We start from the raw sequence: 26,052 nt of genomic DNA, 5'->3' as shown, positions 1-26,052 counted from the left end.
GCTTTGTAAAAGGAGTGTAGGGTACATGCTGTTTTCAAAACATACATCTTTGTTCGACTTTGTAACTGAATTTAATTTGAGTCGACTTAAAAATAAATTTTATAATTATGTAAAAATTAATATGGATAAAAGACTCGATTTTGAACTGACCTTAAGCATTTGACCCGAAATTAACATGATGGTATGATATTCATCTGACCTTGTAATCGAATTTGATTAAAATGGATTTACGATTATGTAAAAACTAATATAGACACAAGACACGATTTAAAAATCAACACAAAATTAACCTAATAACCCAAATGAACATATTATGTACTGACTTTACCAGTAAACATTTTTATTTTTAATTTGTTCCTTTTATTTTGCTATAATTTTTTTATTTGTTTATGTTTTATCGCTTAATTTTATTCTCGTTACATTTTTTAATTTTCTATAAGGTAATTACAAATTTAAATAATATTTCTATTTTTTAATTTTTACACAATATACAACTATGATAATTGTTGTAGTAACAGTAAGGACTGTAGGAGTACTGAGCAGCAGTGCCAGTGAGTAGTGGGTGTGGAAAGGTGTGAGTGTGTGAAGCTGGAATTAATAATTGGAATTGAAAAAGTGGGCTCTTCGAGATATTGGTATTCTATGCAACTTTGGTTATGGCGTGCACTTTGGCTCTTAATTTATTTTTTCTTTTTAACTTAGAAAGTGTTTTTTAGACTTAATCTCATAAGTAGTTATGGTAAAGAGGGCCGGTAAAATGGGCGGGTCAATGCAAAGTTTTATATTGAATATTTATTTATTTTAATACTACTATTTGTCTATTTGATTATAAACCAATCTCATCCACTCATCATCATCATCATCTACAATGATCAACTAGTTATAGTCACCTTAGATTTACTCCATATTTATGTAATCGTATTATATGCTTCTTATCCTATCAATATTCCTTATTCATTTATTTGTATTTTAAATTTTTGTAAAATATACAAAATTAATAAGATAAAATTCACTTCAAAAATAGATAAATTAAATTTTGCAATCATTTATTGAATTAAAATTTAAACTTGATATTATAAAAAAGATTCTATCTATAGCTTGAAAAGACATTGTACTATTAATGACAAAACTATTTTTCAGAATTTTCTATTTAAAATTTTTCTAATTTAATAAATAACATTTAAAAATATATAAAATACTTTTGATATATTATGAATCAAAGGTGAACGTATAAGTGTTACCACCTATTCATCACCTACCCATTATTCATAGCGTATAAGACTTTTCCAACATATATTCGATCACTAACCATTAAAATTATTCTCATATCCACTTTAACCAAAACTTATATGATATAAATCCGTAAAATTATAATTTTTAGCCATCCCTATTCCCTACTAACGAGTCGTTCACATGAGTAGCAACTCTTATAACTTTCATCCATACCATAGACCTTTTATCATGGACAATGAGATAGAGTTTGATAATGGATTTTTGATTTCCACTTGCTTGTTCAAAAAATTGAAAAATTGAAAATATTACTACTTTCATTTCATAGAATTTGCAATAATTACTAATTTATTTTATTAATTTTGTAGTTTAGTGTTACATAGAATAAGACAAAATATTAGAAATACATGAATGGATGAGATAATAAGTTAAGTATGTGTATATAATTAAATAAATAACGCATGGTCATAAATCATAATCAAAATTAGAAATATAGCAAATTTTATAAGACAGACTAACATAAAATGTAGCAAATTTTATAAACATTAAAACAATTTAAAATTTTTATCTTAAGCCAAGATTTTTAATAATAGTTTCTTTTTAACGGTTGTTTCATTGGGTATTAATTTGTTAATTGGTCAAATAATAAATTCCTATTCAAAAACAATTATCCTTATTTTAGTGGGAAAAACAATTAAGCCCCTCTATTACAATAAAACCGTAGCGATCTTCACAAGTTCTCAAAATAAAATCACCAACAACAATAACGAAGATTTTATGCTGCCATTATATGAACTAATGTCAAATGTCGAGTCTAGTAGATTAAATTATCGGAGAAAATAATCAAAAATAAGTAATTCAGCTTAAATGTCGAAAGAAGATCAACACAAAAAAGAATTAAAGATACAAATGATAATAATTATGTACATGAAGATTAGATGCTTGAGAATTGATCATCAGCTCATCTGAACTCGAATAGTTTAGCTTAAAATATCATCTAATTCTACAACCTGCTTTCTAAAACTACTGCTACGTACATACTACTCCTAATTCGACCTAAAAGAACCGAAAGAATAACCTAACCAATGATTAGAAATTAAATGAATTGAATGATAGGAAAAACAATCGGAATCAAGGAAACTTGAAGCCGCTAGGGCGTTTTCCTTCCATCGCATCTTTCTTGTTTCGGCAATCCGCACAGAGGAAAGGACCTTGCCAAGGGTTGGAACTCGTTGAGAAAATGGAACCAGCGTGTACCGAGATCCCTTCACTGGCAGCAAGGTCGACTTGACATATAGCACAATTGAAAAGACCAGACGTTGATTGAGCAGGTGTATCATCGCCTCCCAATCTAAATCCCACAACACAAATCGATTTATAATTAATATAGAAGATAAGCTAATACATTAGCAAGGCCCTCAGGAAATGAGAAAAAAAGAAAAAAAAGAAGGAAGACTCTGAATTAGAAGTGGAAACTAAAACATATGTTTAAAGAAAGGCAAGCCAGATGATAATAACTGAAAACTAGAGGTTGTTAATGGGTGGGTAGAGCCGGGTTGGGGAGGGTCGGGTCAGAAAATGTATTTGTGGGTCGTAGCTTACTAGTTTATTATAAATAAGGGAAATTAAAGACCCATGATAATCATGAATATTGTTAAAACACTTGATGGATGGGTTTTACTCATTTTAAGAGATCTCAAGCTCTATCTTTCGTTACTTTGTAATCGCTCTTTAATCATCACTTTGATAGTATAATTTCTCTTTTGTCATTTTATTCTCAATTTACTCTTTTAGTTTACTTTACCGGTTCATAGCACTATCTTTTTCTTTCATAAGGTTTATTCTGAGTTCATTGTAAATCCCGAAGTCCTAACACCATGAATACAGGTATTAGTGAGACGCAAACACAATAGTAATACCTAGATCAACAAGGTGCATCTTATTTTCAAGAAGGTTCATTTGTTAAGAACTTCACAATTAAGCGTGTTCGGTGTGGAGTAGCCTTAGAATAGGTGACCGAAAAAGAGGGGTCACAAGTGAGGACAATGTGTGTCAAAATATTTTAAGTTGGTTTATGGTGTCGATCTACAATGTCTGCCCCGAACAAGGTTGGGGTGTTACAATCCATTCATGTAAACACGCCTAAAATCAACCATCAACCTTACACCGCCAACATGCGCACATCAGAGAGAGAGAAGATGACAAAGAGTCAACATGCCAATCTAAAGCAATTCAGAAACAAGCAAATATAACAACACGAGGACAAACTTCGACTAATCTCATTTGATTTAGAATTTTACTCTATGTTTGGATAAGAATTTTGGAGAGAAGAAAAAGGGAGAGACGGGAAAGGGAAGGAAGGGAAAGGAAGGGAAATAACTCTTTTTTTGTATAGGAAGGAATGAAAGGGAAAATAAGGGAGATGGGAGTTATCCCTTCAAATCTTTCCAACTTTGACGATATTGAAACCTTAACAAAAAGTGTCCATTAAATTTTTTCAATTTTTTTCCCTCCAAATCTCTTCCCTCCCATTTTGCTATCCAAACAAGGAATTCTTCCTCCCTCCAAATTCCTCCCTTTCCTTTCCCTCCATTTTCTTCCATTCAAACACACCCTTAGTCTTGGTTTACAAAAAAAGAGGCCACCATTCGGAATTCGGAGTAGATAGTAGGCATAATGAGCGTAAAAAACGACAGAAAGTGTGTACATTTAGCGGTGTGCAAAATAACCCGATCCAGATTATCCGGTTTAAAAACTGAATAATTTGGATCGAGTATCCTGAACTGGATATTGGATCCAATTTTTTGAAAATCAAGACATTTTGTTTTAATTAATTTAATTTTCTGTTTCATTATTATAAAAAAATTAGAGGACAGCAAAAACTCAAAGCCCCAACACAATTAAAATAATATCGCGCTATGTTTACTGCTATGAATGTTTATTGTTATGTTTACTCTTTATCAATTGTTTAGGGTATTCGTAAAAATTTTTTCTTCATCAATTATTTATGAATGAAAAATTTGCAATTTAACTCAATAAATTATATCTCAAAAGAAAAAAGTCCATAAATTATGAATGTCTACATGAACTTTTTTTACTAAAATTTCTATTGTTTAAATTTATATTCATTTTTCTAAAATGACAAAAAAAACTATAAAGAGTCTTACTGAGGGTCTAAGTATTCAAGTAACTAAAATATAATTTAACATAAATTAGCAATTACAAAACCAAAAAACAGATAATAATTAGATAACCAATTTTATTTAAATTGGAACTGGATCATCTTTTTTACTATACGAATTTCCAGACCGGATTAGATTCGGTATCCAGTTTTGAAAACCCCTATCCACATTTGTATTCCTACTCAAGCATTCAACTCCCAACTCCCATGAAATTTCACCTTCATCTTTAGCTAAACAAACCTCAAAAACAATGTGATCATTTCCTTAAATAAATGTTCAAAACTACAAGTCTACACCATATGATGCCATATTCAATTAGCATAACCATTCAAGTTTTGATACTTTGAACACATCTACAGACACTAAGGGGTGTTTGGTATGAACTTTTTAATACTAAGTAAGGGATTTAATTACCATTACTCCACATATTTGTTTGGTATGATATTAGGTTAACCCAATCCTTTTCTTGAGGGTAATGGATACCCTTACTTTGTTACCATCCATTTATGTCAAGTAACAAATTCCCTTTCTATGATCAATTAAGTGTTTCCCTTATATTTTCATACCAAACAACATATAACTACAACCCATACCCTTACCCTTACTCCTCTTTATCATTTTCCTTTCCATTAAAATGAATTTTTTAAGGAAAAATAAAAAGAACAAAGTCCGAATAAAACTCATAAAATCTTCACACCATCATTAAATGAAACTAAAGCCCCTAATGGCCTAATTACTTGCACAAGAAATAATCTTCTTCCATTAAGCCACAACTAGTGTTCTCATCTAATAAAGATACTTCCACTGTTTTATATACATCAAATATTTCCATTTAAGAAATTTCTAATTGAGAGCACCATTTCTTTTATGAACAGATTTTATAGTGCAATGGAATAGTTTAGATCATACTATAATCATCCATGGACGATCATCCTCTGTCCTCTCATAACATAGGCGCTATATCCCCATTTGAGAACTAGTTTCAGAATCCTTGACTTCCTTTTCATGTGGTAAAGGGCTTCGACACATAGACTTTCTTTCACCTTACTTCTTTGCTTTAGGGATGGAATCCAGTTAACCATTGGTAACCCTTTTCAGTTCTCATCTACAGTGTAAAAAGTTAGAAATCGCCCATCTTATGTTCTCGGCAAAACTGATTGGGAGTTCATTCATAGCATACAGCATGATTTTGATATATTCTCTAGGACTTTTGGGTTTTCTGCTAATAAGGCAGAGTTGTGTTTATTGATAAACATAGGAGTTTGTTACCAAATCCTTGTAGATGTCTGTTTAAGCAATAGAATATTTACCTTGAGATATCTAGGATGCCATTTCATTTTTAAAAGCAAAACTACGTAAACTGTGATGCTCTTGTTAAGAAAATTTCTACTGGATTACATTTATGGTCAAATAAGCTTCTCTCATATGCTGGTAGGGTCCAGCTTCTCAAAAGTGTGACTAAGGGTATTATTAACTTTTAAGCCCAAATATTCTCACTAAAAGTTATTAGAAAAAAGTTTAAGATCTTTGTAGGTCTTTCATTTGAACAGGCAAGGATGTTGTCTCTAGAAAAGTGCTTGTTTCTTGGGCTCACTTGTGTCTCCCTTATGAGAATGGTGGCCAAAACTTGAGAAATGTGGTGATCTGGAATAAGGCAACTATCTTAAAGCACTTGTGGAACTTCATTTTGAAAAAAAAAAAAAAAAAATATGGGTCATGTAGGGTGACTATGTATTCTATTAGAGGTAGATGTCTTTTGTCTTTATCACCCTCCAACTATGCAATCTTGGGTTTTCAAAATGATCATGAAACTCGGTTCTTGAAGGTAAAGCCCTAATTAAGATTATGTTAATTAGGAGTTGCTAGACGAACATATGCTAATATGAAAACTATTCTTGGAACAAAGTGCTTTGTGTTTTTGGCATGGTCTTCGGGTGTTTCTTTCTGGCTTTGTTTTGTTTGGTTTTTGTGCGTTCAGATTTTAGGCTTTCACCCCTTCATATGAGAACAAAGCTTATATGAGAACCATTATCTCTGAAAAGAAACATTTGTTTGTCCAAAAGTAATGCCTTTTTACGTAAAAAGCAATACTTTTTGACAGTTTGTTAGTTTTCTTTCTTTTCTAGTATTTTTTACAAAAAAATTATTGTCCCAAAGATAAACATTTTTTATGTGAGAAGTAATACTTTTTGACACACTCGTTAGGTTTTTTTCTAAAATCTTTTTTTTGGGGGAAATTGTTTTATCAAAGTAGCATTTTCTTGTAAAAAAGTAACTTTTTGTCATTTTTTTCCTGATTTTTTCCATTAAAGTAACAATTTTTTGTCAAAAAGTAACACAATTCTCAAATTCCAATGAGAACGAAGCTTATATGACAACCGTGAGAACCAATCTACCCGATAAAAATGCGTTACTTTTCTATAGAATAGGTGTTACTTTTTGACAAAAAAAATGTTACTTTTCTTTTAAGAAAAAAATATATTTAAAAAATAATACAAAATAACACGTTTTTTCCGAAAAGTAACACTTTTTTTAAGTAACACCTTTTTATGAATTTTTTTCTTAAATAACACTTTTTTACCTAAAAGTATCAGTTTTTCTTTAAAAAAAAAAGTAACACCTTTTTAGTAAAAAAGTAATAGTACTTTTTTGTCAGGCTGATTGGTTCTCGTGGTTTGGAACTTCATACACACACATATATATATATATATATATACATATACATATATATATACATATATACATATATCTATATACATACATATATATATATATACATATATATATATATATATATATATATATATATTACTGATATTCACAAAAGTATATATACATATACATATATACATACATATATATATATACATATATATATATATATATATATATTACTGATATTCACAAAAGTATATATACATATACATATATATATACATATATATATATATATATACATATATATATATATATACATATATATATATATATATATACATATATATATATATATATATATACATATATATATATATATATACATATATATATATATATATATATATATATATATATATATATATATTACTGATATTCACAAAAGTATATATACATATACATATATATATACATATATATATATATATATACATATATATATATATATATATATATATATATATACATACATACATATATATATATATATATATATATATATATATATATTACTGATATTCACAAAAGAATGCTGATTTTTGAGTGGATGATTACCTACGTGGCTACATGGACCATAAATCATTCATTATAAAAAGATTGAAGGATCAAGGACGGAAGATACTGACCTTTCTGCAAGCATAGCTGATCCTTCTTCAAATAACTCTTCCACAATACTTATAGGTGCTAACTTCTTTGATGATTTGTTTGAAGAATCCCGTAGTTTCTTCCAAAAAAGTAAAGCCTTAAACATGCTTTGCTTTTTAGGTGGAGGCAATAGTTGCACAGGATTTTCAGGCGGGATTATGTCAACAACTAGGCAAGTTGTGTCATCCCTGAGCCCCCTTGAACGTAATGCTTCCTAATCAACAATCATAATAAATGAAAGATAAGTGAACATGTAATAGCAAAATAATCAGGAGATGCTTAAGACTACAAAGATTGCATTTTTATATTTTCGAGGTTAGAGATTATAAGTGAGTGATCATGCACTCCCCTTTGTGCCTTCGAGTTTTCCCCGACTACTCAAAAAGATATCACATGGGAAGTGGAAATGCAGTAAACTCAAGTAATGGGAGGAGCCGGGGAGGGGGATAAACGAGTAAAATAATTTGCATTACCTTTACAACTTGTCTAGCAGCAAGTTCAGCGGGCAAACCAAAGCATGATTTTGCGGTCTTTTCCGATGATAGCGCATCCCAAATGCCATCGGAAGCAATGATGAGTCTCCCACCAACATTTGATAGCTTTCATAAAAACATTACTAAGTCAAAGAGCCGACATACAGAACATAAAAATGGTGCAAAAAGACATTATAAACATAAATCATTATTAGGCTGTCAAACAAAATGACTGGCGGTAAAAACAGGTACTGAAATTACCTTCACTTGTTTCACATAAGGAATTGGTACAATGAATTCTCCCACATCCAGATCTCCAATTGACCTAGAAAGGCACAAGCCCCCCGGCCAGCAACGAAGTGGCCCTATCTGTAAACGTTAAAGCGTACTGTTAAGGCAACGGTGCAAAGTAAAATGCACTTAAATAGAAAGAAAGTTCAGCACAAATAATAACTGGAAGTGGAGACGGGAAATATAATAAAACTGCTAACACTCTCACCTCTACACCTCCAACAATACTAAGCCTCCCAACTGCACCTCCACTAGCGGTCACACGCTGTCTCCTGCAAGTTACAGCACAGTCAATTTATACATGTAGCTGAAAAAAGAATGAAAAGAGACGATTAAAATCAAAGAAAATAAGGTGGGTTAACAAAAACACACTCTTCTAGATTATCTTCCAGCCTATGATCAACAGTTAAGTCTGAAACAGCACCTCCCTGGACATCTAATACACAACGAGAATCACCAACACATGCAACAGTAACTGTCCATCTGTCCACAATTACGAATGTCGCTGTTGTCCCAGATGTTTCTCCTGAATAAGAAGTCAAAGATAGAAATCAATAAGAACAACCCAGAGTGAAGCATTCACAAGATGGTGGTGCAACTCAAGTTTAGAAGCAAAAAGAAGCTCAACAACCTCTGCGCTGGAATTCCTTGTCGGTTTTAACAAATCCCGCAACTAGCGCTCGAGGTAGGGCATGAAGCCATTCATCACGACTAATCCCGCGAGGGATTGCAGCTAAGACATGATTTAGTAAGTTTTCTCTTGTATATATGGCAGCAGCATTTCCATTATGCCCATCAAAAATCTAAAATTGCACCAAACAAAGAAATGATAATTAATATGCAGCGATACTTGAGTCGATCGAAACAAAATCAGTAAATTATTATGAGCACAACATAAACAAACATTAATTCAGATCAATATAATCGTGCATTTCAGCTATATATTCAGTCTATATGTTTGAATACACCTCAAGGTCCATGAGTCATGTGAACAATCATAACTCAGATCAAACACAAACACAATGGGAAATCATGGAAGTAGATCACACATACATATGTAAAATGGTTACAACCCGTCTTGTATGAGACTGTCTCACGTTGAAACAACCTCAATACAAGAACCCATAAGCTAAAAGTTTCTATTATTGAGCTGTTTAATCCAAGTATGAGGCATGTCTCATAGTGAGACCATCTCATATAAGAATTTATGAAATGGTTAATAAATTATGATATAATTTCCTATCAAATCAAACCCTCAAACAGGATCAACACAGAGCCAAAATCCCCATAAAAGTACAGTGCAAAAAGACCATCTAATTTCTACCTTCTATCATATGCAGATGTATATTATAGACCAAAATATTTCAAACATAACATTGCCACATGAAAAGATCAATGTAAACAATATATTCATATCAACAACAAAGAAACTCTTAAGGGAAAAAAAGGCAAAAAGAAAACGCAACTCAACTCTTGTTAAATAACACCACATCACCTCACAAATGATATTAGCAACAGTTGTCTAAAATTGACCCGATTAATCGAAACCAAAGATAACTCGACTAAACCCAAAATAACCATCATCATCATCATGCCAATGACTCCCGACTTGGTCTAGGGAGGTTGGGAAAGAAGGCAGACCAATACCCTAATCACGAGAAGGTCGCAATCGAGGGGAGCCCTCAACTCGAGTATCGAACACTAAACTATAACCATCATCATTATCCCGATGACTCCCACCTTGGTCTGGGGAGGGCGGGAAAGAAGGCAGACCAATACCCTCATCACGAGGAAGCCGCAACCGAGGGAAGCCCTCAACTCTGAGTATGGAACACTAAACCCAAAATAACCCAGATGTGAAAATCAAAATCAGATTTACATTCAAACAGCTACAATGACTGAACCAACATGTCACAAACGATAACGATATGTTGATAACAAATTAAGGGGAAAAGGTATTGTTACATACAGCAAATACTGAAAAGGTGGAAGAGGAATTGCCCGGTACTCTTTGACAATCAGTCTTAACCAAGTAATAATCCTCTCCTTTCTTAGATTGTGCTGCATAACCATAACTAATTTTTGGTTTCTCCATCTTCTCATTCTTCATTTCCTTACTAATTAAAGCTGCAAGTGGTATAAGCCCTTGTTCTTGCCATTGATGCCTTCTTGCTTCTCTTAACGCCATACTATTCCACTTCAAAACCTTCCAAAAACTAACTACCAAGTATGCGTCTTTCTCCGAATCATATGATGAATTTCAAATCATGGGTTATGCAGCAAATTCAACATGTGACATCAAAAACCTGAATTAACTGAAGATCTGTAGAAAAACCCAGAAATAATTAATCAAAAAAGGGGAATTTTTATGAATATAATAAGAGAACCCAGATAAATTTCATAATTTAAGAAGATAGCGTGAAGTAATTACCCGCCAACAATAAATAAAATGATTGAATGATAGAAGTCAGGAATCAGATCTAAATGACTGGAACCGACAATAGGACAAATCACAAATGCAGTGATCTTAATGTAGAAGAGAAGGGGAGAAAATCGATACGGCAAGAATACACGGAATTAATGTCAAACTATCAATGAACTGTAAAATACCCAACTAATAACAATAATAAATAAATAGAATTATAGATAGTCCTCCTAAATTGCAATATTAAATAATTGATTTTTGACTAATTGGGCTTTCTGTTTTGTTTTTTTTTTTGGGAAATTTAACGCTTTTCACTAAAGTCGTGGGGTTTAATTCTTGTTGTCTTCTTCGTAGTTCTTATCTTTCTTTGGTTTATCTAGTATTTAATATTAAAATTACACTAATTTTTAAATGAGATAATCTTATGGTGAGATTATTTATATTGGGCTAGTTTAATATATATTTTTGGTTTTAAAGTGATCACTTATGGTACTGAAGTGATCACATACAATTTTAAAATAAGCACTTTTCATAGTCTTAAATTGATTACTTTTAACCTTAAAATGATTACTTACGATGTTAAATTAATTAATTAAAGAAGGGGCTGATTATATGGACTCGTTTCATGATAAGATGGTCTCATACAAGATGAGCTGCTAAAATTAATACTTCGACTATATTGAAGTTTAGGGTTTTTAAGTAGTCTTTCTCATGCGGTCTGATGGCCACAGTCCGAATTATGCTGATTTCGATTCTTAAAACTAAAATCTAAGTTTTTTTTCTCGACCTGATTGGTACTAAAAAATAATTTTTAATTATATTGAAGTTTGGAGATTTTATGTAGTCTTTCTGCGGTTTTGGTAGTGATGGCCACAATTCAAGTTGAGCTTGTTCCGATTCCTAAAAACTGGAACCTAAACTCTTTTATTTACTCGACCTATCTTGTTTTTGCAACTAAAAAATAGTAGTTGTTAATTATATTGAAGTTTGGTATTTTAGGTAGTCTATCCCAAGCGGTCTTGGTAGTGATGGTTATGATTCGGTTTGGGCTAGTTTAGGTTCCCAAAACTCGAACCTAAGCTCTTTTCTTTACTCGACTAATCCAATACCCGATACTAAAAAATTGTTCATTATCATATTGGAGTTTGGGGTTTTTAGGTAGTTTTTCTCATGTGGTCTTACCGTCTTGGTGTAAATCATCTCTTTCAGCAAGACTCTTTATTTGGGAATTAATTAACTGCGCACATTTTTATTTGTCCTGTTTTTTAACACGGTGTATTAAAGAATTGGTTTAAAGAAGACTTTGAGATTGTTTGGTGAATTGGAAAGGGAAATAAAGGAAAAGAGAAGTTGGGTGTTTTGCAAGTGAACCAGGAGATGGAGTTGGGCAAAAGGTGGATTGGGTAAAAGTTATGTTATAAATTAATAATGCAAAATACATATTATAATTGAGAATTTGTATTTTTTCTTTGTTGATGGCTAAATAAAACATACAAGATACACTAAAAATTAACTTGAAGATTATCTTTGTAACGACAACTGTTACCCGAAAACTTGATACTTGTTGTAGGAGTGCAATCACTTTCCTTTTGTGATATTTCTCCCACAAAGGTACTTGGATTTTGAATTGAAAATTCACAATGAGATACAAACAACACAACACACCCTTAGTACTTAGGGTATGTCACTTAACAACAAGTGTTTGATGAATTATAAGCTTTGGAAGTTCTAACAAAAGTTAATTACTTTCTTGAAAGAACACAAGTGAAAGAGAAAGAGCAAGTATGAGAATTCCGAAATTAGGTGTATCTTACATCCTTCCCCAAGCCTTTATTTATATTACTTCTAGTATAGCAAAGGGTCATGGCACATTCAATCACCCATTGATGATCAAACTTAATGACCCCCAATCAATACCATTAACCAAGGTATTCATGAGCATTATTCTTCCCAATTACTCCTTTGTAACATCTGAAAAGATATGGAATAAGTAAAGGAATCTAATGCAATTAAATCAAAAGAAACGTAAAGACACAACGGTCATCTCAGAACAAAAAGTCGAGTCGGCTTTTGCTCCATTCCTAGGAAAGCCGACTCAGCTTTTTCTACTGGACAAAATCAGCTTTCCAGAACCTAAAGCTAACTCGGCTTTCCTGGTTTTGACCTAAAGTCAAGTTGGCTTTAGGCCCAAAACCAGGAAAGCCGAGTTAGCTTTTCTTGCTGACTCCGTTTTCCAATTTTTCTTTTATCCTATCCTTTGAACCCCTTATGGACTTTGTATTTAATACATATATGTCCAACTACTATTTGTAGTACTTAGTGATTATATACTTAGGATTATTATACACTAAATTCTCAACAAAAGTTTAGTAAGAAGTGATATCAATATAGAGCTCAGAGCTTATAGGTAGTTTTGCTGATAAAGAAAAAAAAACATTTTAGGAAAAAAAAACTCTTTGAACCCATTTTTTTAAAGAAATTAGAAAATGGGTGATATCATATTTACAATAATCATCTTTAATAAGATTTAAAATATCAATACAAATGATAATCACCTTTATATGGTTATACTAATAATGTCGTTGTTGATTTGTTCATGACTTTTCTAAATATTAAATGTTTTTGCATCTTTTTGGACGGAGCTCTGTGGATGTATAGTGACAAAGATGATACCACTTGAGTGATAGTTCAAATCAGGCATCAATAAATTTTGTTAAACGGATCTTCTAAATGTGCAACCTTAAACCTAAACCAAAAGAGAAAACAAAATAAAATGACATTTTTAAAGAAGAGCAACAAAAACAACCTCCATAAGATGTGAAGTAAAGGTCGTCATGAAGGAGGCTGAGTAGAGCAAACAACTTCTACTTTCTTCAACAAAATTAAACTAAAAATAAAAAAGACAAACAAAACAAAAACAATGATATTAAGAGCTTACTATCATCCATAAGGTTTAGTAGCCCCATAAACAATAACGGCTAGAATTTTTTATTTTAAGAAGGGAAAAGGAGAAAAAGAGAGGCTAAGATTTTTTTCTTAGTTGTATCAGTTTGAACCCCAACTTACTATATTTAAAATGAATAAAAAAATACTCACTTTGACTTGAAAATCAACTGAATTTGAAAAGAAATTGAAATTTTATGAAATCACGCGAACTTAAAACGAACCGACTTGAACCAACCAGTTGTTAAAAGTGATCCATAATTAAAGTTAGCATGAACCGAACATGAACCAAACCAAGCTAGCCAAATAATTCAAAAAAAAAATTAATTTCAAAATTTAGGTAACCTAACCCAATCATCAACCCTAAAAATTTTATACTATCAAATGGAATATTTGTACTTCACTTATTTAGAGAGTTATATATATATATATATATATATATATATATATATATATATATATATATATATATATATATATATATATATATTTTGTATCCATGTTATAGATAATTTGGAAGTAAATTAGGTAAGAATTGAGTTAAAATGTAATATAAATGAATGCCTAGTATATATGGGGTTGTGCTTAAGCAAAATTGTTGGATCACAAATGAATATAAAGAATAAGATGAATGGGTAAGTGAAACCCAAAACTCAAAAAAAAACACCAAGTCTTAAGTTTGCAAAGAATGAATTTTTGAAAAAGGTGAGCAAAAAAAAAAAAAAAATTGAATAAACGATTATTCAAACTTTTTCCAAAACTAAGCGTGAAAACCCCAGACCTATGGTTTGGAGCTGTTCGCAGTTACTAACTGCGAACAGGTCAAAAAAGACAAAATAGTTATTCGCAGTTAGTAACTGCGAACAGCAAAAAGACAAAATAGCTGTTCGCAGTTACTAACTGCGAACAGCTATTTGACCTAAAAAAAAAAAAAAATTTTTTTTTTTGCTGTTCGCAGTTAGTAACTGCGAACAGCTATTTTGTCTTTTTTGACCTGTTCGCAGTTACTAACTGCGAACAGCCCCAAACCTTAGGTCTGGGAGTTTCACGCTCAGTTTTTGAAATACTTTGAATAATCGTTTATTCAATTAATTTTTTTTTTCGCTCACCTTTTTCAAAAATTCGCAAAGAATCCTACATGGCTACATCTATTGTTGGCGTACTTAAAAAAAAGTTTTTTATTTGTCATTTTGAGGTATTCTAATTGTTACTCTAATGAAAAATCTTTCTATTTATATAACAAATTTTGAATAAAAATAGCTTTGTTCATTTTCATTTTAATAATTTAATAAAGCTTATTGTCTTCATAAATCTTCCACTAACTTTATTTTAACATTTTTATATTCCTTATAGTCCGCACATATTTCTCATTAATTTTTTTAAAATATTTTTTATTAGTTATGTTCTCCATATTTTTTTCCACTAAATTTCTTTAATAATTTTTTAATGTTTATTATCCTTATTTTTTCTACATCAAATGTGAGTATTATTCAATAAAATATTTTATTCGCTATCTGAAGAGAGAATACTTTTTTTTTTTATTAGCCATGACAAACTAATCTAGTTCATATTATTATTATCTTAGGTTTTGTATCTTATATGACTAATCTGTGTAAAGAGACATATAATTAGTTATTGAATTGGCTGTAAGAAAATAATAAACTCTACTGGTGCAATTTTGATCTGATTGTTTTTGATGGTAGATAAATTCTTTATTAAGACCGTTTCATCGTAAGACAATTTAATATGGTCTGGCCCAATATTAACTTTAAATAAACTACAAAAAAAAAAAACTTTTTTCAAACTTACATAATCAATTGTTTTTTTCATAAAAAACACTAATTGGCCTATTTGTATGGGACCATCTCATACAAGACTTGTTGTTTTAACAAAAGAAATAAAAAAACTTCGGATAAACTTAATTCCAAAAATAAGCGTCTTTATGTCCGAACCTAAGATCAGGTATGTTCGCAGTTACTAACTGCGAACAAACATGGTTTCTAATTTTTTTGTTCCATCTAACTTTATGACATTGTCTCCCTTTTGTTCGCAGTTATTAACTGCGAACAAACAATTTCGACTTTTTTTGACTAATTTTTTTGTTCGGTGTTAGTAACTGCGAGCATACTTAACCTTAGGCTCTTACATGCAGACGCTTATTTTTAGAATTAAGTTTACCCAAAATTTTTTTTTTGTTAAATTTACTTATTTATTTCAAATTTTCTTGTTTCAGTGCACCCAGCCCGATTTGAGCCCAACTTCATTTTAAAAGACCTCTTACACCTCCAATTCTTAGAAAATTTGAAAAAAGTAAGATTATTTAACAACTTTATTCAAAAAACAAGCTTCGTTCAAACTTTCTTTCCAAAATAAGCGTCCTTGGCTGCAAAACTAGGCTTGGTGTAAAATCGCTCTTACTAACAGCGAATTAAAAGAAATGGTCAAAATTTTAGTCAAGGGATATGTCACTGTTACTAACAGCGACCTAATGTTTGACTGGTCAAACATAATGTCGCTGTTAGTAAGAACGACATATCCCTTGACCTGGTTTGACTTTTGTTGATCTTTTTGTATGATTTAAAGATGAGGTATCCCTTTCTACTTGGATGAAGGATTCGGATGCACGTACTTTAGGTGGGTTGCTCCGAAGGGTACCAAATCGCTTGAAAAAGAAAACAAGAGCTTAAAGATGAGGTATTTAATCTCAAGAGACAAATAGATGATATGGAACATAGGAAAGAAGAGACTGAAAGAATTATGAGAAAGTTGAAGAAGCAATATTAGTTAACGGCGGTGGTTTAACTTAACGAATGAACTATGTAATTTGATATGGATTTGTTGAACATAAATGAAATTGTGTTGAATTTTCGAGAGCATTTTCCCTATTTGAATATGATTGTCTGTTTGTTTTTGATTAAATTCATACTGCATTCTTGGCGGAATGATTCATCGCCGAAAACTATGAGTACCTAACATCATATAAACATGTGATAATACGATAAAAATATATACATCTACATATATATTACAAATTATACACAAAAATCCAAATGTTACTGTAACAAGCTCAAATTTCTTAATCTTAATCTTCCGATTAATTATTCCGAAATTTCTTTTCGAATTCCTAATCCTTTGGTTATCTAATCCAAATCACCTTTAATTCCTAAACCTTATTCCGATTTTTGTAATTTCTTCCAAATATTAAACTTAAAAATGTATATATATTCTTAAATTTCTTTATAAGCACTAAAATATTATTTTATTATTTTATACTACGAAAAGTAAAATTTTAATATTATATTTACGGTTTTATTAAAACGTTACGTTTCAATTTCGTTTCCTTAAACTAACTTTACTACTTATCATTTTAACTTTACAACTTTGATTTAATTATTTTATACCTAAAAATTAACTATATTTTTCTTATTAACTTTAAGTATAGTTTTAACTAAAATTTTCTAAGTAAACTTTCATATTTTCATAATCAAACCTTAATCATACTTTCCCATTAATCTAAAACATTTCACTAGCATAAACTAGAACAAAAATTTGATGAATCAAAATCCTTTCTACATCAATCCATAATGTTCATCACTTACACTAGCTATCACCATTTCCTTACACAAGTTAACCTTCTCTACACTCCAAACTCTTACACATCCACTTACACACTCCAACTCTTACACATTCACTTACACACTCTAAATCACTTACACAAGTTAACCTTCTTTTTCATACAATCTTATGAACTAAAAAGTTGCCCAAAACCCATTATAAATACCCCTCCTTAGCCATGAGATCACTTGCACCCCCATCATCAAATCTTTCTACCATTCTTTCTTATATCTTCACTTCATTAACATCTTACTAACTTTATACCCTTTTTATTTGTTGAAGAATCAAATGAAGATGGAGCTTGATCTTATCACTTCTTAAGCCAATAATCATCAACTTTTGAAAAGTCAAGTATTATCTTTTGGAACTTGGATATCATTTTCTTTTGGGTAATTGAAGATCTACTTCTTTGAAGCTTGGAACCTTGAAGACTTTCTCTTTTGGAGCTTATTTCCTTAAGTTCTTATTTTCCTATTATTATTCTCCTACTTGGTTTAGCACCACCTTCGGAGGAAAATGGTACACATTTTCTTAACTCTCTCCTTATGTGATATTTATTTATGGTTACTCGATAATATAAAAGCATGATCAACATGATTTTATTTTAGTCATTTAAACTTTATATGGTAATATTAAAGTCATATCCAGTTTAGTGATATTTTCGTCAAAACAATAATACTTTTGGGACACTTGAAAAAAAAAAGTCATATATATGGAAATTTTTGATTAATATGATAATATAAATATATATGAATTTTACTAGTTAAATAAACTTATGTGTTTAAAATGATTCCATATATATCATCTTGGTGTTTTGATAAATTTTAATCGGTTTATTGGTAAAATAGTCAAACAAATTTGTTAAAATGCTTAGCATTGTTTTTCTTGAAAACTCATTTCATATAGATTTTGGACCCTTAATAACTTGTCGGATTATGTTATTTTTATAGTGATGATAGATTCGTTTTACTATTTTACTGGTTATTTGATAAAATATGTTATTAAGTACTTAGAAATATTACCCTTGACTGTTATGATTATTTATGACACAATAATGACTTAGTTTAGCCTCAGGAATCTTAATATAGCTACGAAAATTTGTTATTTAGTTAATATTAATTTATTAGATACTAGTAATTTGTTTCTATTAAAAGGGTAGAATTGTCAAAAATTTGACTAGTGGAAGTTTGACTTATAAGAATGTAAACTATTTCGGTTTAGAGTCTTGTTTGATATTGCATGATATTGATTGTATGACTCTGATAGTAAGGTAACGTCGAACCATGGACCGGCATGTAAAATCCCGGCGTCCGTGTTAGCCGGCACGTAAAATGCGGTGTCAGACAAGGGGTCCAAGAAAAACCCATCCTGTGAAGTCTCGAGCATAACAGTATTGAGAGGAGTGACGACTCCCACCACAGTTAGGGTTTAGGACTACGGTCCTCACCTAACCAGACCCTTACATATATCAGTTGTCATTATTATTGTGATCTTGTGATGTGCTATGATGGTAAAGCTATGAGGCTTAATTGAACTTGATTAAATAAGCATTAAGGTTACTAAGTATTTAGTAGCAGTAATGAACTTCTGCAAGTATTGAGAATGTAACTTAATGGCTTAGTAAAGGTCAATAATGAGTAATAAGTAATAACCTTCTATATTGTGCTTGATGATTATTCTGTAAGCATGATTTAACTATCGCATCATAAGCTTGTTGAGAAAATTGTACTCGGCTTTATCACTGACCGATTTAATCGGCTGTCATCCATATTATGGATGACAGTATTTTGCAGGAAAATTTAGCTCAGGTTTCGATCCAGGCCGCAACTTTAATTATTCTATCGAGGACTTAGCTTCAATGATTTTACTTGATGACTATATTATATTTATTGTTTTTTTTATCATATTTAAGTAAACCTTATTTTATATTTTCTCAGTTGTAAGATATATTTTTTTTTTACTTATGTTTTGAACAATTTTAGTTTAAATGGTTTTTAGCAGTTCGGCGTTTTACACTTCCGCATTATTTATCTTAAGTATAATTATTAATGTTAATCATGTATCGAGAGTGCCGCTCCTGCTACAGTTACAAATATTGAATATGTACAAATGTTCAATATATACAAAATGTCACTAATGTTCAATATATACAAACAGTATACTAATGCTAATCCTCCTCCTGTACCCTTTCTAACTGTAACGGTTTACGACGCCTCCTACGATAGTAAGAGGTCGTCGCATGACGCTCGGGTTGGGGAGGTGATTGATACTGTGATGATCCAGCACCCTATGAAGACCCGACACCATAGTCGGAGCACGTTAAGTTTACCTCCTCAAGATGAACGTCGGCATGGTGAGAAGATGACCCCTGCTCGTCCATAGTGGTGTCGGACACAGCGACTTCTGGAATGAAGTGCTGAAACTGTGTCCCTAGGAGTATGCCTTGGGCAATCTCCCGTACAGGCTCCTCTTGGATGGAGCTGATGATAGATGCAATGCCCTGTACCTGCATTAAGACTGAAGTATTAATGAAATGTATAACATGTAAGTTCTATGGATAATAATCAACGTTGAAGAATACTTACAAACTGTGTCATCGTCGATGCTGCGGGAGCGTACTGGGCTGCCGCGATGATACCTCGTGGTGTCATCCATCGACGAGTGATGGAGAGGAACCACGGCATGTAATCCGCCTACAGCCTCGATCGGCGCACTTTGGGCCAGCAGCTTCAGCCTGTGATCCCAACGAGCTATATGACGCCAGTTGATCTCCAACCAGTTCTTGGGCTCCCGACCCTTGCGTGAGTTGTGATGGAGATCCACCACTGTGTCACAAGGCGGTGGGATGCCCTGTACCATCCCAAATTAGCACAGTACGCGCTCAGGGAGATGCACTTCGACTATGTCGAAGCATATCAAAGGTACAGAGGCTCTCCACGCGCCCTGACAAGATCCCTGAGTGCTAAGGCAATGTAGCGTAAGCCTCAGCAGGGTAAGAGTCCCATCGAAACTACACGTGAAAATGCAATTAATAAATTACGCAATGTGATAGTTACAAGATTAGTTGTAGTGAAGTTTTTACCTGGTCAGCTCGAACTAGATCGAGTTGATCGTGGTAGAACCTCACACCCGATCTTGTGTGGGTCCTTGTACGTCTATCAAAGGACCACCGCGATCCATACGGTACATGTGGGGGTGGAAGAATTGGTGGCGCAAATGCACCACATCCCACACTCCTCATCGGTTGCCCAATGAGAAGGTGCTCCCACGCCCAAAGCTATGAATTGCAGATATAAGTAAGTAAACGAAACACAAAAACAAATTAAGAAATAAAGCGTTAACATGTAAATTTAGTAATACCTGGAGAATAATTAGGGGCCCAACAATCTCCTTCACGTTTTTCCGTGAAGCTTCACACAGTCTTCTGTACAGATAAGCTAGGGCTGCGGAACCCCAACTGTAACCGGAGATGACCTCCCATGGCGCATTAAGTAACGTCAAGTACAAAAGTTGTACCCTGTTGCCAGTCTTGTCGAAGAACAAGAAACACCAATCAGATATAAGAGATACGCCTCAACGATGGCCTCATCAGCACCTTCAAGGAGGTGCGAGAAGTTCTGCGCAAGCCATGTTACACGCAACGCACTCCCTTTGGCTACCTCTGCGGGAGGTCGGACTCCTAATAACCTATGGACTTTATCTTGCCAACTTTCGAGTCGGCGTCCAACGGTGCAGACGGCATGTCCCTCGATGGGAAGCCGTGTAAGCACAGCTACATCAAGTAAAGTGACAGTAGCCTCACCTAGAGGTAGGTAGAAGGTATGTGTCTCTTGGCGCCACCGCTCGACTAAAGCCGTGACTAGCGCCCGATCGACTCTCCTATAAGCGATGAGGTGGAAGTCGTACAACCTTGCTCGCTGAAGGTAGGGGATGATCCGTGCATCAATGGCCCACGGAGCAGAGTCGGGATGCCTGGTGTATATGGTCTCCACGTCGGACACCTAAACGCAAAGATTATATTAGCATAAACATGTACATTCAAAATATTAAGTTCACTAACCTGGACATCTCATAGTACTGCTCCCGTGATCCGCCTGCATCGTCAGTACACTAGGGTCTCGAGGGCCTAGAGCTGCTGGATCCATCTCTACTGCAATTCAACAATAACTAAGTTGTAGTTATGATTATACGTAAAAAGACTTAAGAAATACTCAAATTGTTTACTTATGTTATTTATTTGTTTTATAGTCTTTATGTTTATATACTCAAATACAAATATTGTTTACCTTAACGTGAAAGTTCTAGTGTTGTGACCTTCACTACCACACCGTCGACAAGCGTTGTGTCTCCTTGATCCTTCATCCATCTCGTTGGTGATCCTCCTTGACTTAGGTCTTTCTAGTCCACGGATGTGATCTGAATCGTGTATCACCTCAACACTGGTGTATTGAGGCCATGATCTCTTATCAATCAACGGCATGAATATGGATTCATATGTATTTACATAGCTCTGGGTAGTGTAGCAAGAGTCGACAAAACGCTCATACGATAAGTGTCTTTTAATACAAACGGCAAGAACACGAGAACAAGGTAAGTGATTTATGAAGGGTTTGTTACAAGTGCATTTCATTTCTCTTAAATCCACACTTTGTATTTTACCACCCTTGGCGGATCCTCTATTAACACGTCTAGTCTTAACTTGAAAAAGGCCTCGTCTGTAGTCAAATGCGACGATCTCATGGAAGTTTGCATTCTCAATGTTACGGGTGATAATTATTGTGGCGTGTGAAGTGTACTTACTTCCCCCTATTAGCCATGCATTTGCATTCTCGCGTCTTTTAACAAAATATTCATTAACACGGTAGAAAGGTGAACTCCACAAGAGTAGTTATAGGTAAGAAACGTACACCCTCAATGACCTTATGTGGTTGTATTTGCTCTGCAGTCCTTCCATACATCTTCTTCAGCTTCACATTACCCATTTGACGGTTGAAGTTACTTAACAAATGTCGCAAGCAAAACCTATGATGGGCATTCGGAGGTTGCCATTCCAGCTCCTCCATGGTTGCGAGAATGCCCGCATGTCTATCAAAAATAACACATAAACTTGGACTATGCATCACATGCTTACGAACACACGCCATAAACCAAGATCACGCAGCTATGCATTCTTTCTCTACCAAAGCAAAGACAAGCGGGAAGATTCCCTTGTTCCCATCTTGAGCAATCGCAGTTTACAACGTATGGCGATACTTACCATACAAATGTGTTCCGTCAATGGCCATAAGAGGTTTGCAATACTTGAACCCCTCGGTACTAGGTTTAAAAGCTCAAAACACACGTTGAAAAGTTCAAATACTAGGACGGACGTACACACCAACATCATTATCTTCCTTAAAGAACCACTCAACTACAGTCCTGGGGTTAGAAACTTGCATTGCTTTCAAGAAGCGTGGAAGGAGAGGATAAGAGTCCTCCCATGTCCCATAGATGGAGAGAAGGGCTTGCTGTTTTGCACACCATGCCCGCTTATAGGTTACTTCGACACCAAATTGGTCTTTCACCATTTGTCGCACCACAGAGACCTTAATTGATGGGTCTTCAGCAACACAATTTCTAATAAGATTGTTAATCACGGAAGATGTCAAATGAATGTGTCAAGCTGACACATTTTCAGTACTTAATACACAACCCCCATGCTTCCCTTTATATGTAACAATCTCCCATGAAGGTGAATAAGAGCTCTTCCTAGCCCTAAGCCTCCAAGCACACGCTCTCTTACACTTCAAGGTGAGCACGGTTTGATTTGAAGTCTCAGTTCGGTACTCAACGTTCCTACAAATATGATACAATCTAACAACATCCAACAACGCATCCTTGTTATCAAACATCATACCCTTTTGAAACTCTCCTTCATCGGTGTAGGTTGTATCACAAGCCCAAGACCTCCAAGAGTTGTCCTCAACGTGTTCATCTAGAGGGGGAACTAGTGCATAAGGTGTAGGAGCAATGATTGTTGGAATGTTGCCTATGCTCATGTCATTAGCTAGAGCCTCCTCGTCAACACCCACATCGTCCTCAGAAGAAGCTTCAACGAATTCATTACTCTCACTATTAACATCACCCCAAGGCTCATTTGTATCCTCTAAGTTAAAAGTATCATCATTTGAGACTTGAATTTGAAGTTGATTGGGTTCATTAGAAGGAGAAGAGGAAGATGGCATAATGGGATTTTGGGTTTATTGGGCAGGGAAGGGCGCATTAGAAGGAGCAGAAAAAGTTACATTCAGGAATGCATTTGTTTCAACAACATTGACATCTTGATTCCCTAGGGATACCTCTTCTACATATCACTCTAAAGAAGGAATAAAAGTTGACTTTGAATACTCCCACATTGCATCTATAGCCTCCTCATCCTCAACCGGAAGAGCTAACAATTCTCCACTCATATTGTACTTAAACTTACATTAATAGTACTTCTTGTAGTGTCAATGCCAATCTAAGAGCATATAAGATGTTTAAATTCATTCAAATCCATGTTTGAGTTGCATGCAAACAGTTTACGTCTTTCCCCAACATACTTAACATTGCTACTACTTGATCGAATTGAACCATTCCAAAAACATACAACAGTCATATAAAATGAAGCCATTTCTACAACAATACGTACAAAATCAACATCACCATCAAGTTCATAAATATATACTACATAACAACATTGATTAAATTTAGGTTTTGCATTCAAACATTCTCTAAATTAAACTCAAATTTAGGGTTTGCATTTATACATTCTCTACATTAAACTCAAACAATTTCTACATTAAATTCATGAACAAACAACCTCAATATGAAGATCATGACAAATAACAAATACATTTGACATATTCATAGAGTTTGATATTATATGACCACTATAAATGACATACATTTTAAAAACAATAAGAACTAAAAAATTTATAATAAAAAGGTACCTCAATAAGCTGTAGATCAACAAGAAGTAGTAAATTACAAGTTTATGAACCTACATTTATGTGAAAGTTGATTAAGAATTTGTGAACCCTAATTTTTCGAAAAAAGAAAATAAATACAAAAAACTAGTACTTTAAGTGAATGTAGGAAGATGACAGAACTAATTAGTAGTAGAAACTTGGAATTTGATGAGATTAATTGAAGGATTGAAGTTGATTTAAATGGTGGAAAGAAGAGAGAGATCTCGTAGGTTGAATGAGAAAGTAAACTGAAATGAGGAAGAAGGAGAACCGGAAAATTTAACACACATGAAGTCCCTATTACTAACAGTGACTTAACCTTGTTGACCAGTCAAACATTAGGTCGCTGTTAGTAACAGCGACATATCCCTTGACTAAAATTTTGAGCATTTGTTTTAATTCGCTGTTAGTAAGAGTGAGTTTACACCAGTCCTAACTTTGGAGCCAAGGACGCTTATTTTGGGAAAAAAGTTTGAACAAAGCTTGTTTTTGGAATAAAATTGTTAAACAATCTTATTTTTTTCAAAATTTTCCAATTCTTATTTTTCTGGGCCAACACTTTCTTTCTCCACTAATTTTTAAATGAGAGTGAGACGGTCTCGGTGAGACTATTTTTATTGGGCTGACCCAATACAACACTTTTTATTTTAAAGTGATCACTTATAATTTCAAGGAAATTATTTTTTATAGTTTTAAAGTGATTACTTATAACTTTAAAATGATCACTTACAATCTTAAAGTAATCAATTAAAGAAATGGACTAATATATAAGTCCATTTTATAGTAAGATGATTTCATAGAAGATGAGCTGATAATTCTTTTTGAGAAAGGGAAATACTAATGAACTTGATTTTCTTATAATTTGTCAAATTTTTTTTTTTTTTTGGAGAAATTAACTCTTATATCCTTTGAAAGTCAACCTTTGGCTGCGGACAGATAAAGGTGAAACATTTTATTTATTTTGGCGTTTTACTCTTCTCTATGAATAAAGAGCTAAACAACTTTTAACATGTTATTCAAGTTACAATTTGAATTTTGATTTTTTTTTTGTTGATTTATACATGAACCAATTATAAAAGAACACGTGACATTTTTTATTTTCTTTTAAATTATATGTTGTTGTAGGTTAAGAAAATCGATAAGCTTTTTATTTGCAGATGAGGGTAAATAGTTGAATATTTAAGAAAGAAATAAAACATTAGACCTTTATTTGCAGGTAGCAAAAAAACTTAACTTTTTTATAAACAATTTTTCTTAATATTATATTATTTATTTTTTTACTTAAGTTACTCATTTTTTAATGGGTTACTTGTTGATAATAAATCAATCTTTGCTTGAAATTCATCTATTATTTATTTTTTTAAATAAACCCACATATTAGGTATATTTGCTAAAAATATTGAGCTATTGTATGTAACAATTTTCAAAGCTTCTTTATAAGTCAAAAATTATGAATAAACAATAGTTTACTTTATTTTCAGCAATTATACCGAATAGGTGGGTTTATTTAAAAATAAACAATAGTTAAATTTATTTTTAAC

At 32.8% G+C, this 26,052-nt stretch overlaps 1 protein-coding gene across 3 annotated transcripts; it reads right to left on the bottom strand.

Moving 5' to 3' along the window:
* Positions 1-2,057: 2,057 nt before the first annotated feature.
* LOC130807841 (probable protein phosphatase 2C 15) lies at positions 2,058-11,191 on the bottom strand. Of its 3 annotated transcripts, none has more exons than XM_057673196.1 (9): positions 10,971-11,191; positions 10,509-10,862; positions 9,171-9,342; positions 8,912-9,065; positions 8,748-8,811; positions 8,510-8,617; positions 8,249-8,374; positions 7,757-7,989; positions 2,058-2,581 (listed from the first exon to the last, which is right to left on the bottom strand). In XM_057673196.1, exons 2-9 carry the CDS (start codon positions 10,725-10,727, stop codon positions 2,362-2,364), a joined length of 1,296 nt encoding a protein of 431 aa, XP_057529179.1. In that variant the 5' UTR covers positions 10,728-10,862; positions 10,971-11,191; the 3' UTR covers positions 2,058-2,361. The 3 variants fall into 3 exon arrangements, with proteins under 3 accessions (XP_057529179.1, XP_057529180.1, XP_057529183.1); XM_057673197.1 differs by lacking the exon at positions 2,058-2,581 and adding an exon at positions 5,150-5,698 and having other exon boundaries at positions 10,971-11,149; XM_057673200.1 differs by lacking the exon at positions 2,058-2,581 and adding an exon at positions 5,150-5,517 and having other exon boundaries at positions 10,971-11,149.
* Between the last annotated feature and the right edge of the window lie 14,861 nt (positions 11,192-26,052).

This window comes from Amaranthus tricolor, chromosome 3, assembly GCF_026212465.1.
Source record: "Amaranthus tricolor cultivar Red isolate AtriRed21 chromosome 3, ASM2621246v1, whole genome shotgun sequence".
NCBI lineage: Eukaryota > Viridiplantae > Streptophyta > Magnoliopsida > Caryophyllales > Amaranthaceae > Amaranthus > Amaranthus tricolor.
The sequence above is the reverse complement of the archived record's forward strand: the minus strand, read 5'-3'. Positions and strand labels throughout refer to the sequence as shown.